At 42.3% G+C, this 14,555-nt stretch overlaps 1 protein-coding gene across 2 annotated transcripts in view; it reads left to right on the top strand.

Moving 5' to 3' along the window:
* The window catches only part of TMEM106B (transmembrane protein 106B), a 111,832-nt gene that overhangs the window by 47,386 nt on the left and 49,891 nt on the right, over positions 1–14,555 (top strand). For both annotated transcript variants that reach the window (XM_086941981.1, XM_086941982.1), the window contains exon 4: positions 11,224–11,383. In XM_086941981.1, the coding sequence (XP_086798107.1) occupies positions 11,224–11,383 (160 nt within the window). The remainder of the gene's footprint in view (positions 1–11,223; positions 11,384–14,555) is intronic.

Raw genomic sequence — 14,555 nt, 5'->3', positions numbered from 1 at the left:
CGTGCGCTCTATAAATTCCAAAATAAATAAAATAATAAATAAAGGTAGAAATGGCTGTGATGGGGCTCGTATGAGCACCTTACAAGTTACAACAGTCAAATGTTGTGGGTAGTAGCTTAATGTTGCCGGTTTTCTAATGCCTGTTTTTTTCCGACAGTTGGCTTCAATTTTCACTGCACATCTTAGACTTTGAGTATTATAGAGTCAAGTACCTAACTTTGGCTGTCTGTGCAAATATATATATTTTTCTCTGCTTATTCCTTCGGGCCCTGATGGGTGTATCCTGTTGATTCTGCCTTGTGTGCTTCTTCACAAATAAATAACTCCTAGTGCTCTACATCACGATTAATGCAGGACTCCAAAAATCGCTACATTGCTGCAAGAAACACACTTTGAGTAACTTCAAAAAAGTACTTTACTGACCACCTCTGAACCCAACCTCTGTAGGATGTACAGTGCAAGAGCAACACTTACCCATCTGCTGAATAACCGCCTGTCAAGCCATCAATGTCTTAGTGGCGTAGGAGCTTTCTGCTGCACATTGCTGGATCTTTAGCTCATGGGCGCTAGGTCATGAACATCAGTGGAGAAGCCAGCACTGCAAACTCTTTTCAAGGTTATTCTGATTTACTTTGGTCATGATCACAATCCACAGACCAGAAAGTATGTTTAATAAATGCCATTGTGATGTGTGATTAATCTTTCCTTGGGTTCCTCTCTTTTTCCTATCCAAGTGATTAAGGGTGGCTTGCTTGTGATTTTATCTTTCTGACATAAAATGGTTAAATTAGCCCCTTACAAGGGGTTCTCCCCATGTATCATTTCTTGTTGCATCTGTCTTTCTTCTATTTAATCGAGCCCAATCTTAAATGCTTAATTTGCTACATATTTCTGCAACGTATATCCTCCCTCCCCTGCTACCAGTCTGTTGCCTAATAACTTCATGATGAATAATCTTATTTACAACCTACTTGGAGATAACAACATAAGATGTACAGACTGATGATAAGGCTCTCATTGTGGACATTACCCCTTCTTATTCTTTGAAGCATTTTCCTGCACAATGGCATCCACCAATCTGCATTGCCTGCCCACTCACGTCCATAGATACCCTGTGGTAAATGGTTTCTATATCTTTTCCCTCTCTACCACTTTATCAGAATGTCCTGTGACATCATGGAATGTTTGAGTGCCTTACTGTGGTGAGGTTGTCAGTTGGTCTTTCGAGGCTGAGGAGCTGGTAGCTCTCTCCTGGTGGGGTTTCTCCTTGTATCTTCACATCTTGTAACTTGCCTCCTAACTTCCTGCTAATAAAGAGGGATCTACTACTACACCTGGACTACGCATCATCATTTATGTACCACAGTTTGGCGAAGTTTCTTGGACTAATCAACGCTGCAAGGAAAGAGGATTGAAACTCATCATTTAAGAAACTAAGGACTGTTCTAAGATTCAGTTAATGTGTAAAACTGAAGAAAACTAATAATTTCTTGGAATCGGAGAAACGCCCAGTAAACCCCACCAGTGTCCTTTTCACCTTGGACAGCCTGTATCCTGGGCGTTTGTTTTGTGAAGGATCTAACTGCCATCTTGCTGTCATCTGGAGATTGTCTGCCTCCAGCCATAAAAGCGAGTGAGACCCAGCTGGCCTGATCAACCTGCTGTGTTTCTGTTGCTTTTGCACCTTGACAGTTCGCCCTCGCTACAATTACTGTGGGACTGGTGAGACAGCTGTGTTCTCCCACAGTGTGGGCACGTTTCTTCTGTGAGCGCTTCCTGCTTTTACTTTCATGGATGTGCCTGGCGCAACCAGTATTCCCTTCACAACAGCCACCACTATCCGTAGTATCGGACCTGACATGCATCTATGGAAAAACGTGTTTAACCTGGATTTCGATGTATTTTTCTTGTCTACTTTAGTGTTCAACATGGCTCACACATTAATGACAGTTTAACTGCCATCTTTCGAACATGCCAACACACGACGTATTTGAGGCTGTTATTTCTCTCTCAAACGATCATTGTCCTCATCTATGAAGACGTTAAGAAACTGACTACAATCTGGTGAGAGATTTAATCTTTATTATTTAAAAGTGACTGTGCAGAAGTTTTGAGTGTTTCAACTCATCAGCATCTATTTTCTTGAGCGAAGGGTCACGAAGTCTATTATGCTGTTTGTACGCTACATACTTGGTTTGTTAGTCTCAAGTTTAAAGTGCACCAAAGTTGACTGTGGTTTACCTGTTTGGTGTCAAAGTCGCGAGACCGCTCATTCAATACCAACAGCATTTTTCTTCGCATCCGCTCTGCACTCCCCGCTCTCCTCTGCCTTTCTGATGACGCTTTGGAATGTGTAAGGGAGTTGGTGGGAGGAATCGATGACGCCTATTCAAGCCTCCAATCAGGTGTTTTTTATTTGTCCCTTTCTTTCCGGCTGAGGTCACACGCTTGGTTACGGGACTTCTACCAATCTTTGTTCTTCGCTGTGCACACGTCACAAAGGAAGCCATTTTTCATTACCATAGTAACCTGTTCGTCTAATTGGTCTTCAGTGGAAATTCAACGCTGATCGGTCTCCTCTGTAGCGGACTCAAGTTTACACTGCGCATCTGTTCTTTGGAATTGCTGTAAACAGGAGAGAAACAACAACAGCACCCGATCTTTGCTTCAGCGAAATATTCACGCTGCTCGTGTGTATGTTAATCAGAACGTCATTAGTTTCCAGGACTTGCCTGCAGACCTCAGGTGAGAAACCGCTCACCGGAGCTCAAGCTTCGATTTTGTTTCTGCTCCTTATTACTAGTCCATGTTTTGCTGTTTGCATATCTTGGGGTTGCATGTCACTACCTGCAGCAGTCTACGAGGATCTCGGGTGAGAAATCGCTCACCGGAGCTTATATATTTTTTTGTTTATTTATTGGGTTATGCTTTAAATTATTAATTTCTCAGTACGTGTTGTGGGTGGGCGTGTGTTTGTATATAGTCTCTGGTTCTGGACGCTCTATCTTTGGGAGGTTCATCGAGTGTTTTTCCCATTGTGTATTTTGCGTTTTGTGTCTTCTGCTGTGGTGGTTGCATTGACCTTCACCTAGAGTTTTACAGAACTCTCTCTAGGTGGTCTAGTACTTTTTGTTGTACCCTTTCGTGGGGAGTTTGGTTTCCTAGGGCAACATCTTAATCCTACGGTGTACCCTCATTTGGGGAGGTTGTGGGGCCAGCCAAGGCCCAATTTTGATTTCAAGGGTGATGTTGTTCCTTATGGTGTACCCTGCATAGGGGATGTTGTTGTCTTGGTTTTTCAGGGTGTGTATCCTGTGTCGTACCCTAATTTGGTAGCTAGGGTGTCTTGCAAGGTGTACCCTTTTGTTAGGGGAGGTTTTTAGTTTGTGTCTACTTTGATGTGTCACACTATTCTTGCGTTGTTGTTGTGTCACACTATTCTTGCGTTGTTTTGCAAGGTGTACCCTTTTTTTTTCAGGGGAGGTTGTCAGTGTGTGACTATTGTGTTTTTTCTCTCTCTTGAGTAGGCGGTGTGCGTGGTCAGCGCCACCATTAGGTGATGTTACGTTGAACAATTTTTACATTGTTCAATGGTGTACCCTTTTGTTAGGGGAAGTTGTTTGTGATTCTCTAAGTTGCATCACTCTATTCGGGTAGGCGGGGTGCGTGGTCAGCGCTACCTCTTGGTGTTGTTGCGTCACAGTTGTTAGTGTGTGGCTACTGTGTTCTTTCTTCCAGGGTCGTTAGCATCCTCTGGTGTACCCTTTCCTGGGGAGTTGTTTTGTTCCACAGTTTAAAGGTTGCCTTTCTAGGTGTACTCTTGGAGGGGAGGTTGTTAGTGCACATCATGCACTAGTCTTTATTGCAAGGCTTCCCCTTTTTCTGTGTAGGTTGCTAGTTCATCTTATTGTGCTTACTTCCATCTGCACACATTTTGTCATTTAGTTGTTACACCCTACTTGGTTTACCAGGATCGCTACCTTGTTTTATTAAGGAGGGTGGATGGGCATGTTATGTAATTTGCATTCTTGTGTTTTGTCCAACCATGACCATTTGTGCATCTTAAGAATATCTTTCTACATGCCTCTTTTAATTTTCCTTTGTTTCTGCTTTCACGCTTGAGTTTCCTGCTTTTCAATTTGTCCCTTTGATTAGCTCTTGTGTCTTCAGTCGCCTCTGAATCCTTCTGCTCCGTCTTAACTTCTTACTTGCTGTTGTTCGCTAACGGAAGAGGATGTGTGGTAAATGGTTTCTATATCTTTTCCCTCTCTACCACTTTATCAGAATGTCCTGCGACATCATGGAATGTTTGAGTGCCTTACTGTGGTGAGGTTGTCAGTTGGTCATCCGAGGCTGAGGAGCTGGTAGCTCTCTCCTGTTGGGGTTTCTCCTTGTATCTTCACATCTTGTAACTTGCCACCTAACTTCCTGCTAATAAAGAGGGATCTACTACTACACCTGGACTACGCATCATCATTTATGTACCACATACCCCCTTTACCCATTTGATTTGATTTTACTACGGTTCAACAATAGATCCCTTGAAACACTCTATCATCCAAACAGTGATTGCTATGCTCATCTCACATAACAGGATCTTTTCTGATCTATTAATCTTTCCAGTCCCTTAAACCTCTTCATCTCTTGTCATTAATTTTAGAGCCAATCCCATTACCAAATCTGAGTTTCGAGGTCTTTCATATGTCTACACCTTTGCAAATTGTGTATAAGACTTTCTGTACCTGTTCTGTGTATACTGCTTTTATCTCCCCATCATTACCTCTATTGTCATTATCAACATTTCCTCCTAGATCCAGCATCATGCTACCTCTCGTAGCCACAGGTATCCCTCATTTAATATTCAGTTTTTTCATCCAAGATCCCATTGATCTTGACACTCAATCCTTTCTAGGATGGTATATCCCGTTGGCACTACCTATTGTCCCTAGTAGGTTTCTTAGTTTAATCCGTGAATCCAAACTCCATCTTCATGATGAGTAAACCATTTATAATCTATTTATAATCAATTGAGTCTACTGAGTTCCCAATTGTTATTATATGTTTTTTTTCTCATGGTTTCATTATAAACGTATCTAAAAGTGCTATCCAAATTCCTCATCCGATATAGTGCATTTCAAAATCCACAGTGCATTTCGGACCAATAGAGGTCCTTCGTCCAGGGCTCTGCAGTTAACAAGGTTGAATTCGAAGTGTCTCGCCCCTATCTTTACTGCTCTGTAACACCACTAGTGCCATCCCTGCCCATCTACCTATTTTCCAAATATCTGTACTCTTTTAGATACAGTTGGCTGTAATTCATTAAGGGATAGACCTTGGTTTCCCCATGTTGATTCTTGCAAGCTGATTACCAGATTAAATGCTGATCTTTTGAAAAGTAAATAGGCATTTCGTTTTTGCTACGTTTATTGGATGGTTATTTGTCGCCTTTTCTATGTCACTGTTTACAACTCAATTTAGTCTCTAGTTTCCAGTATATATTGGTTTTTTTTTTTAAGTGAAATGCTCATGGTTGGTGCCCATCAATGGTTATTTGGAAATACTTCTGCAACTTCTATAACTTTGGCAAACTGATACTCCTGAGTTTAACAGAGAACAAAGAAGTATGCGTAAATTGAAAAGGGTTAAAGGAAGTTGCATTGATCCCCTAATATGTACGTGAAGGAGAAGGATGGCAGTAGTTTCTCAAGTTGATGGTTTCTCCTCTAGACTTTTTAACTGTTATTAAAAAAAGGAGGTTCAGAATAGGGATGTATTTGATTTGTGTTTTTAAACTTCTTCACTTACCTCATGGAGTTTGTAAAATTCAGGCATTACAGATTTCCAATGCTGGAATAAACAATGCTCATGCACAAAAATCCTGCTTGTTTATACTGTAAACAATGTGGGTATCTATAAATATGAAGACACTTTGGTGTGGTGCTTTAGGCAGGGGAATGTCTGTATAAGCCTTTGCTTGGCATAGAGGTTTCTCTCTAGTTGAAGAAGTGGGAAACAGCACAGGTGGTAGTAACCGGTTGAGTGCCCCCATGGCACAATCAAAGTAGCTCGTTTGGATGTAAGAGTATAGTGAAACTAAAGGTGTCTGCTGTTCCATGTTCATATTTGTCTACATATGTTTAGAAAATAAGGTTGCTCTTGCACAAAAGTTGTTTCACCACTAAATCCCACAGAATCCTTAGAGAGTGGCAAGGTGGGTGTTTTAGAGAAGGCTATAAGATGTATGGGAATAAAAACCCAATATGCTATTCCCATAGACCGACTATGGAGTAGCTAGTACAGTGATTGGGAATATAGCCCTTGTGGAGTAAAACCTCATGGTCAACTTGCTGCAGAGCTTGAAAGGCAATTTGGATACAGAGTGAAAAGAAGAACAAGTAACCAATAGGACAGGGGCATTTACAAAGGTGTGTGCACCAGTAGTCCCTAATCCTAAAATCACAATACCTGCCAGATATGATTAGAGCAAGTCTTGTATGCAGATATAAAAGTTTGATTTACTGTGTTTGTCCCATAGTGTTCCTCATTCATCAACAAATTGAAAATATGAGCCTTTCAATTCAGTTCAAGAAATCTTTATTCGGCCAATCCGAGCCATGAAAGAGATATACAATACAAACAAGCAAAATAAAAAGTTTGAGTCTTTCAATATCAATAAACATTGCAAGTTGTTCCACTTTTAACAAACCATGCCTATGAGCTGTAACTCAGTCTATTAAACATGACAAAACAGCGTAAGATGTTGGCTAAATGATGAACATTCACTGCCTTTCTTTATTGACCTGCCATACCTCGTGCTTCTAGTTAACATTTGATTGAACCTCTCACCACTTGGAGGCACAGTGGGTCCAATGCATGCAGAGACAACAGTCCTCTGTGGGAGTGCTTGAAAAAACATAGCAAAACCTAAACCTCCCGCAGCATTGCTAATTCATTGGCCCGATATACTTGGGTTGCCACTCTTAAAAAAAGCGAGGGCCGTTGTAGGGAGACTTGCTCAACTACTGCCAGCCTCCCAGAAAAATCCAAATATCCCTTCCCTTACGGATTATTATGCACATCTTTATGGCTTTTCTAAGGCCTTATGTGGCTTGCATCAGCCTGCGGTGTTCTCTCTATACGGCTGAAGTGGCGAAATTGTTCTTTTTCAGACTTTTGATGTGCCGGACTGTGTTTTGATTCAATATTTGCCTTAGGCTTTTTGTGATGGCGACCATGTTCCCAACTTGCTCTTCACAGTGTATCTGGGTCATCCAGCACACTTTCCCGCTGCTTTGCACTTGCTCTTCAGATGTGAGGTGGGGAAGCTGGTGGATCCTGCATTCCTGTTTTCGCGTGCCTCGGTCCTCGGGAGCGGGAGATCTGACCAGGGCCCTAAGGCACCTCCAGTGGGAGTTCACAACAAGGACACCAGGGTCTCTCGGTGGGATGGAGGGACACTTGTTTCCACCCCAATCTCCAAAAGGATAATTAGGCTGAAAGCGTTGAAGGCCCCCATGACCCCCTGGAAGACCCAACTAGTCAAGATCCTGCCTGGGATATAATGAAGAAGCGGGTGCTTGCAAGCCCACTGGAAATTCGCAGAGATATTTTTTAGAATGACACATGAGTGGCTTTAACTTTTTAAAATATCTCTCCGGTGATTGACGCAGGTTTTGCACCTAGTGCCCTGCTCTAGCCACCAGAGGGGGTCTAATATGACTTCCAGTCCTCTAAAGTTACCATGATCGTTTTTTGGTGGTTCCTCACAGGCTTTGGGCACAGTTGTTTCCTCCTTGATTGCAATGGGCTGCAATAGCACTGGACCTACCTTGCTGTCCAGCCCCTTGGTAGTCTTCTCACGTGGGGTTTTCCTGTTGCAACACCACAGTGCTCAAGACAGACCACTTTCCCTGCCTGCACTCCAAAAGCACCCAAGGCTTCCTGTGTGTCAGCCCACAGCCCAATCCAGATAAGGAATACCCCTCCCTTCAGGGTCCCTTGCAAATCCACCTTCTCTGGAAGAGGCGGGGTACTGGTACAGCTAGTTCTGGCAACAGAGTCCAACAAAGTCCCTCAAGTACAGCCAGGTGGGTTTTCTCTGCTTAGACAGAGGTCCATCCACTGTGATGGTCTGTCCTTCTTCTTCAGCTGCTCCTCATCTTCTCAAAGGTTCTTCCCTATGTAGGGGAAGGGTTGAGCGATCTAGAAGCTGGAACTCCATATTCACTGCAAAGATGCCCCATCCCACCTCCACTCCTTTAGGACACTGAAAGAGAGATGCCCGTTGGTTGTCTAAGTTCCCTCCACAACATTCTTGGATGAATCAAGATGTCAGCTGAAGGGACAACCGCAATACAGCTCACTTCTCAAGCTGGCTTCCACTACTCAAGTCTGATTTTCTCCCTCCAAGACATCAAAGGGACTACTATGTAGTGACTGGAGCCAGAGACCTGTTAGCTCTCCCATTATCCTACATGAACAGATCCTGTCAGTGCTTGTTGAAAGATGGAATTGATTATGTTATGGAGTTTTCGCCATGCCCTCTTGCTCTGCCAGGAGACGAGTAAACGTCTGGAATGCATCTGCTGTTCCGAGGCGAGGGGATGGGGTGAGCTCTGAACTGCCTGCTGGCCAGGAGAGAGACTTTGCCCAACAGGGTATGCCCGAAGCTTGAATTCCATTAAATGGCTTCGAAAATGTGTTGCATAAATTATCTTGTATAAATTAAAATGAATTCATTAGATGTGTGGGTGATGAAGACATTGGTAGGGAAAGACACATCTATTACTTTCCTTTCTTATGTCAGTCCACATTTATAGGTAGTCATACTTTATTTAAAAGTCTAAAAAAAAGGTTTACAAACTACATATTTACATATCAGCCATTCTTATTTCTGTCCTAGTTGAATTAGGAAGCTATAAGCAATTTACTTTGGGTCATGTTTGCTACTGTACTAACCATGCACAGATGCCTTCCTGAGTCAGAGGGCAGCCTTCCTCGCTCAGTCTGCACATGCTTGTTTATAGGTGGTTCACACATAACATGCACAGAGCCTTTTGCCCCAGCTGCACAGGAGACCACCTTATGTTAAATGGTGGGCACTGGAGGTTGTAGTTGAAATCATTTTTCTGAAGTAACTCATACCCGATGACTACATTTGGGCGAATTGCTGACAGCAGAGGTCCCAATATGCGTATTTCGGAGGCAAAATAAAAAACTGGGATTCTCGATGCTGAGAAATTACTTCCTTACAGATGCCCAGAATCTCTCTTTATCATAAAAGCATCCTTGCCATATGGTTTTTGTCTTCTTCCGCACCCACCCGAAAGCTTTCTTTCACCTGTAGAGAATTTGCCCATCCGTCTTCCCATTTTGCTCTTTAATTTGCATCTTGATAGAAAAATAGCTGCCATCCACTCTTTTTGCCATTTATATTATACCGTCACCTCATTCTTTTTTTGACACAGATGTGCCAAGATATTTAGAAGATTTGCCACTACATTTTGAGGGTCTTTACTGTCATTCATTCACCATGTTCTGTGGCATGTTATGTGCCAGAGGAAAAACAGCTGAAACGGTGAGCATCTTACAGTAATTTTATGATCTTGAAGGTGTTTTCTAAAGCTCCGTCATCCTGATCCTACAGTACCTCTGATAATGAGCACTGTATGACTGTAATTGGTCAGTCATTCAGAAGACTTGGCCCGCAGTGTGAAGTGTTGCATATCTCTTCCTGCTTGATAAGGGCAGTCGTCTGCATTCCTGTTGACAGTAGCTGACATCCTGATTAGAGTGACACAGACCAGATAAAACTGTATCAATATCATGTTATCTGGAGGGCAGAGTAATCGGCCTCTCAGAGCAGCACGCACTGCACTTCTCATCCCCCTCCCAGTTGCCACAGAGATTTGCACCCAACAAGGAGGAAACGTCACCCTTTCGATGGTATTTCTTCCATTTTCTGCTGCCGAAAGCACGGGCTGTCTGTTATGTAGGTTACCAGGATTTCGGGACGAGAACAAAACCTCTCCTAGAAAACACACTTAATACATAGGTAGTATATCCATTAATTTGTATATAACATCATTGTCCCACAACAATTTATTTGAAAAACATATTTCTTATTTATTTTTAGACATTGAAAAATTATTTTCTTTAAATATATACAATACACATTAACATATTATAAATACACAACCGCCCCCAATCAACCTGAAGCAACCAACCATCCTCACATGCATCCAAACAACCATACACAATAACACAACAATACCAAAATATATTTAAAAAACAATACACTCAAAAAGAAAAATATAGAAAATACAGTTATTGTAAACATACAACAAGAAACAAAAAAATAGGCTTACCAGGATTACACCATCTCACTCCCTTTATCTTTCTTATTTTACAGAGAGCACCGATGGCTCAGTTATTAGTAGGCAGTCTTGGGCCTCATCAGCAGTGAAATTCCCCATTATTTGGGTTTCTGTCTTTACGGATCTTGTTGTTCTCCACCTGTTCCAACCCATGCCAGATCTGCAGTCAAAGTCTACTGACTCCCAGCCATTCACAGCAGAGGTTGCCTTCTCACGCTCCATTTTCCTTGAGGAAACAATTCAGGGGAGAATGATTGTGGTGGCTACATTTGGGAGGTGGCCATTCTGTTACTCAGCTGATTTCCAAGACCCGCCAGCTCTGGAAATGCAAGTCACAGTAATTCCCTGTAGCATTTCTACTCCCTCTTTGGTATTTGATGGTTTAGTTTTCCTGATTTCCCCACCCCACCCACTAAGTTTCTTGGCATTACAAATAGAAACTCCTGATTCAAATTGAGCACACCTTTGACCTATTGATGTGGGGCCCAGGACACAGTGACCGTCCAGCTATTACTACCCTTTAAGGCTGTGTGTTCTGCCGAATCAAGGACGCAATGGAAACATGTTAAAGGATAAATCTAGAGCCTAGTGTTAAAGCAAGTTTTGTGATTTTTATTAAGAAGATAATTAATTACCTGTAATGCTTGACTAAAAAGAAAATGGCCTTTCGATTTCTTGGTGTCTCTCAGGGTTTTGCCTTTTTACAATCCTGTGAACAGCCCGGGAGTGTTGAACAGGACTTTATGTACAACTTCAGCTGTGGATGTTGTTGCATATGCTTTGTATGCACCATAACATGAAACTTCAGATGTTCCTCAATCCTTAATTTTCTTTTCTTTTATTTCAGAAAGCTTTACGTGACATTTTCCGTCATCCTTTGTTTACTTCTTTCGGGACTTGCTGTATTCTTCCTGTTTCCTCGGTCTATTGATGTGGAGTATATTGGTGTGAAATCCGTCTATGTCACTTATGACGAAGCCCAGCACTCCGTATTTTTAAATATTACGGTAATACAATTTACTTACATGTGTTACGTGTGCAGTGTTTATAAATGTGCTCTTTGAGATAATTTGTGCATTTTTCAAATGTAATTTTCAATAAATGTAATGCAATGATAGGAATCCTTTGCTTAGTAGGTATGGAGTGACCGTGTTCTACCAGTAAGGTCAATGGAGACCTGGCTAACTCTTACCTTAGGAAAAAACATAGAACTAAACAGAACAACAAGAAAGTGGTGTTTGAATTCATCTCAATCACTGTTCATTACTCTGAACCAACAAACAGTGGAATAGAATGTTATCAGTGTGCCATTAGAGACCAGTATGAATACAGTAATACTTTGCGGACCATGTCAAATGCTGCTCTTAGGTTGACAAAAGTGATATAAAGGCTACCCTTGTTTATATCAACCTGTTTTCACCTGATAAATAGAAAACTCGACTGTACTAGTTTTGGGATGAAAATCTACCTGAAACCGGGAAAGCATCTTTTTGTCATCAATCCAGGTTAATATACTGTCTAAAATTAACTTGCAAAATATTTTTGGGCTTGAGTCGATAAGGCTTATAGGCCGATTAATCTCTGGGTCAGATTTAAGACCATTTCTTGAAAATGGGGATTATCTCTGCAGAATACAGGAATTGTGATGGCAACACTGTTAAAATAGGGGACCCAAAAGGCAGGTTCTGAGATAAATAGGTCCTCCAAAATTCTGTCTTACCCAGGGGCCTTCCCAGCCTTCGGAGAGCAGATGGCTAGTTTGGTTTCTGCCATAGTGAAAAATTCACCAGTGTCCTGTTGGTTGTAATTTGGGGAAATTGAACTAGGTGTTACAGATGACACAGTTCTTAACGTAGCATGATCCGAGTCGTGGGGGTTAGGGGAGAACGTGGGTTCACAATACAAGGATTAGAAGTGGTTAATCCAATCATGTGAAAGATGTAAGATTCTGGCCTCATTCAGGTTGTCTTAGCACCATGAGATATAGCTTTCCAGAAAACTGCCTGGTTCGAAGAGCACACAGCAATTAGAATGTCATTCCAGATAGCTGTATTCCAAGCTATTTTCATGTTTTATGGGTGGATTTATGAAGTACTCTAGCAGACTTGATTTCTTGAGGACAACCACATTTAAGGGCATTAACTAGATGGCTGTCGTCACCCTGTAATCCCTATTAAACCATATGTGATCTACAGCTGGAGGAAAGTTCCTGTTGGAAGGTTTGATTTAAAAAAAAAAACGAATTTTATTTCCTCAAGCTTAGTGTGAACATGGAGCTCGGTCTTTACTAGGGTAGTAAGCAAGATGGGAATCATGTCCATATATAGTTGGGCATAAAACCCCTCATTATTCACCAAACTCTCCCACTTAACTTTCCTTCGATTGTTACTGATCATTAGGTCTCCAAGGGGCAAACGTTGGTTCCTACCTAAACTATCTAGGTTGCACCGAAGGGTAAAGAGCTGGGGAAAATGGTCACTCTTAAACTGGGGCAAGACTTCCATATCAATGAGGTATTTACAAGACCGGAGGTCTACAAGCATATAATATGACTCGAAATAGTAGGTCCTTCTAAAAGTGGGTCACCTCTCTGCATCTGGCTTGGTTGTTCCATTACTGGCTCTCAAATGGTAGCACATGCAGAGGTTTAGCAACTGTGAGGTCACCTTGGTGAGAGTCGTTAAGCAGGGACCTATGGGTCCTGGTATTCCCCAGTACCGGTCTTCCTCTCCTGCTATTTCCCTTAACAGTGATAAAGGTGTGACTCTCGTATTACAATCCCCACCCACTATCAGGACTGCCTCCTCCCCAATCCTGGAAATTATGTTTTCAAAAGATGTGAAACAGGAAACTTCAAGTCCAAGTAGACCGGGGGAATCAATGGGTAGCTGTCTTACTTGGCAGCCCAAGGAGATCGTAAACCCAATAGCGAGTCCACTTGAGGATCTACCAGCTTCAGATTTAAAAGCTGGAGCATGGAAGGTTTAAAGCCTTGTCAGTGAGATAGCAAAATGACCCAAGTTTCTTGGAACATAGTTATATTGCCCCTCTCGATAAAGGCCCCCCAGTCCTCTGTCTGTTTGCTCCCGAGCATGGCAATATTCCAGGAAACCAAAATAAGATTGTTATTGGAGCTGGTTGAGGGGGAAGCCTGGGATCCCTAAAATGGAAGTAGGACACAAATGGCTTTCAGCAGTATATGACTGCACCACCAAGCTGATCGTATGGGGCTGGATAGAATAATTCAGTAAGGGAAAAGTTGTAATGGGGCTAGGGCCAGTTGGCTACCCTTGAGATGGACAGAGTTTAGGTACCTAGCCTAATGCTGATGAAGGAATCCTTACAGACTCCAGTCAGTCAACCCGAGATAGTGGTGAGGAAGAATGGAATTGCTTAACCCTCTGCTGTGAGAATACTCTAGATTGAAACCAAATCGAAGAAATGGAAGGAGGAAGGCTCCAAACTCGTAGAGAGAGTAGGCCATTTACGATTGAAGGGTGGATAAATTGCAGTTTGATGTAATCTGGTGTCTGGTGATTGTAGGTGGGTGGCCTGATGATGTCGGACTAGATAACACTGTAAAGCTACCTAACATCCCTGATCCAATTAATCACTTTATTGGTTAAAGAGGCCTCATCTTCCCTAACATGTGGGTGAAGTTCGGGGGCTTATTTCATGTAAATTGTCCTAATATGGGAAAAAGTGTCATGGTTGGTATTGGTCGATGGATATTTAGACAGATGAAAAAACGAGTTTCTGGGTTGGGACTATGGTAGGAATAGGTTGGTTATGGGAATGAACTATAAGAAGCAGTAGGACTCTTGAGACCCCCTCTTTAGCATGTATTGTGTGAATTTGTTGAGGACTCAACTCCTGAGCCCATAAGCCTTTTTCTCCTCTAAGGCTAGTTTCTTATTCTCCAACTCCAATTTCTGAGCTTCCATATGCTCATAGCTCTCCTTCCGGAGTTTCTCTAACGCCAGCTGATGCTCCCTTTCTTCACTCCTATCTACCCACTCCTCTGGGGACAGTAAAAGGGATGGGGCGCTGCTCCTGACCCTGGACCCAGCAAGGGACTCCCTAGCTATGGGTCTTCACTATCTACTGGCATCTATGCAGTGTCATCTTCTTCCTCCTCTTCAGATTCCTCAGGGCTTCCCTCAGACCCACCGCCCTCAT

The sequence above is a fragment of the Lissotriton vulgaris genome, chromosome 10, assembly GCF_964263255.1.
Source record: "Lissotriton vulgaris chromosome 10, aLisVul1.2, whole genome shotgun sequence".
Taxonomy (NCBI): Eukaryota; Metazoa; Chordata; class Amphibia; order Caudata; family Salamandridae; genus Lissotriton; species Lissotriton vulgaris.
Note: the sequence above shows the minus strand (reverse complement) of the source record. Positions and strands in the feature narration are given on the sequence as shown.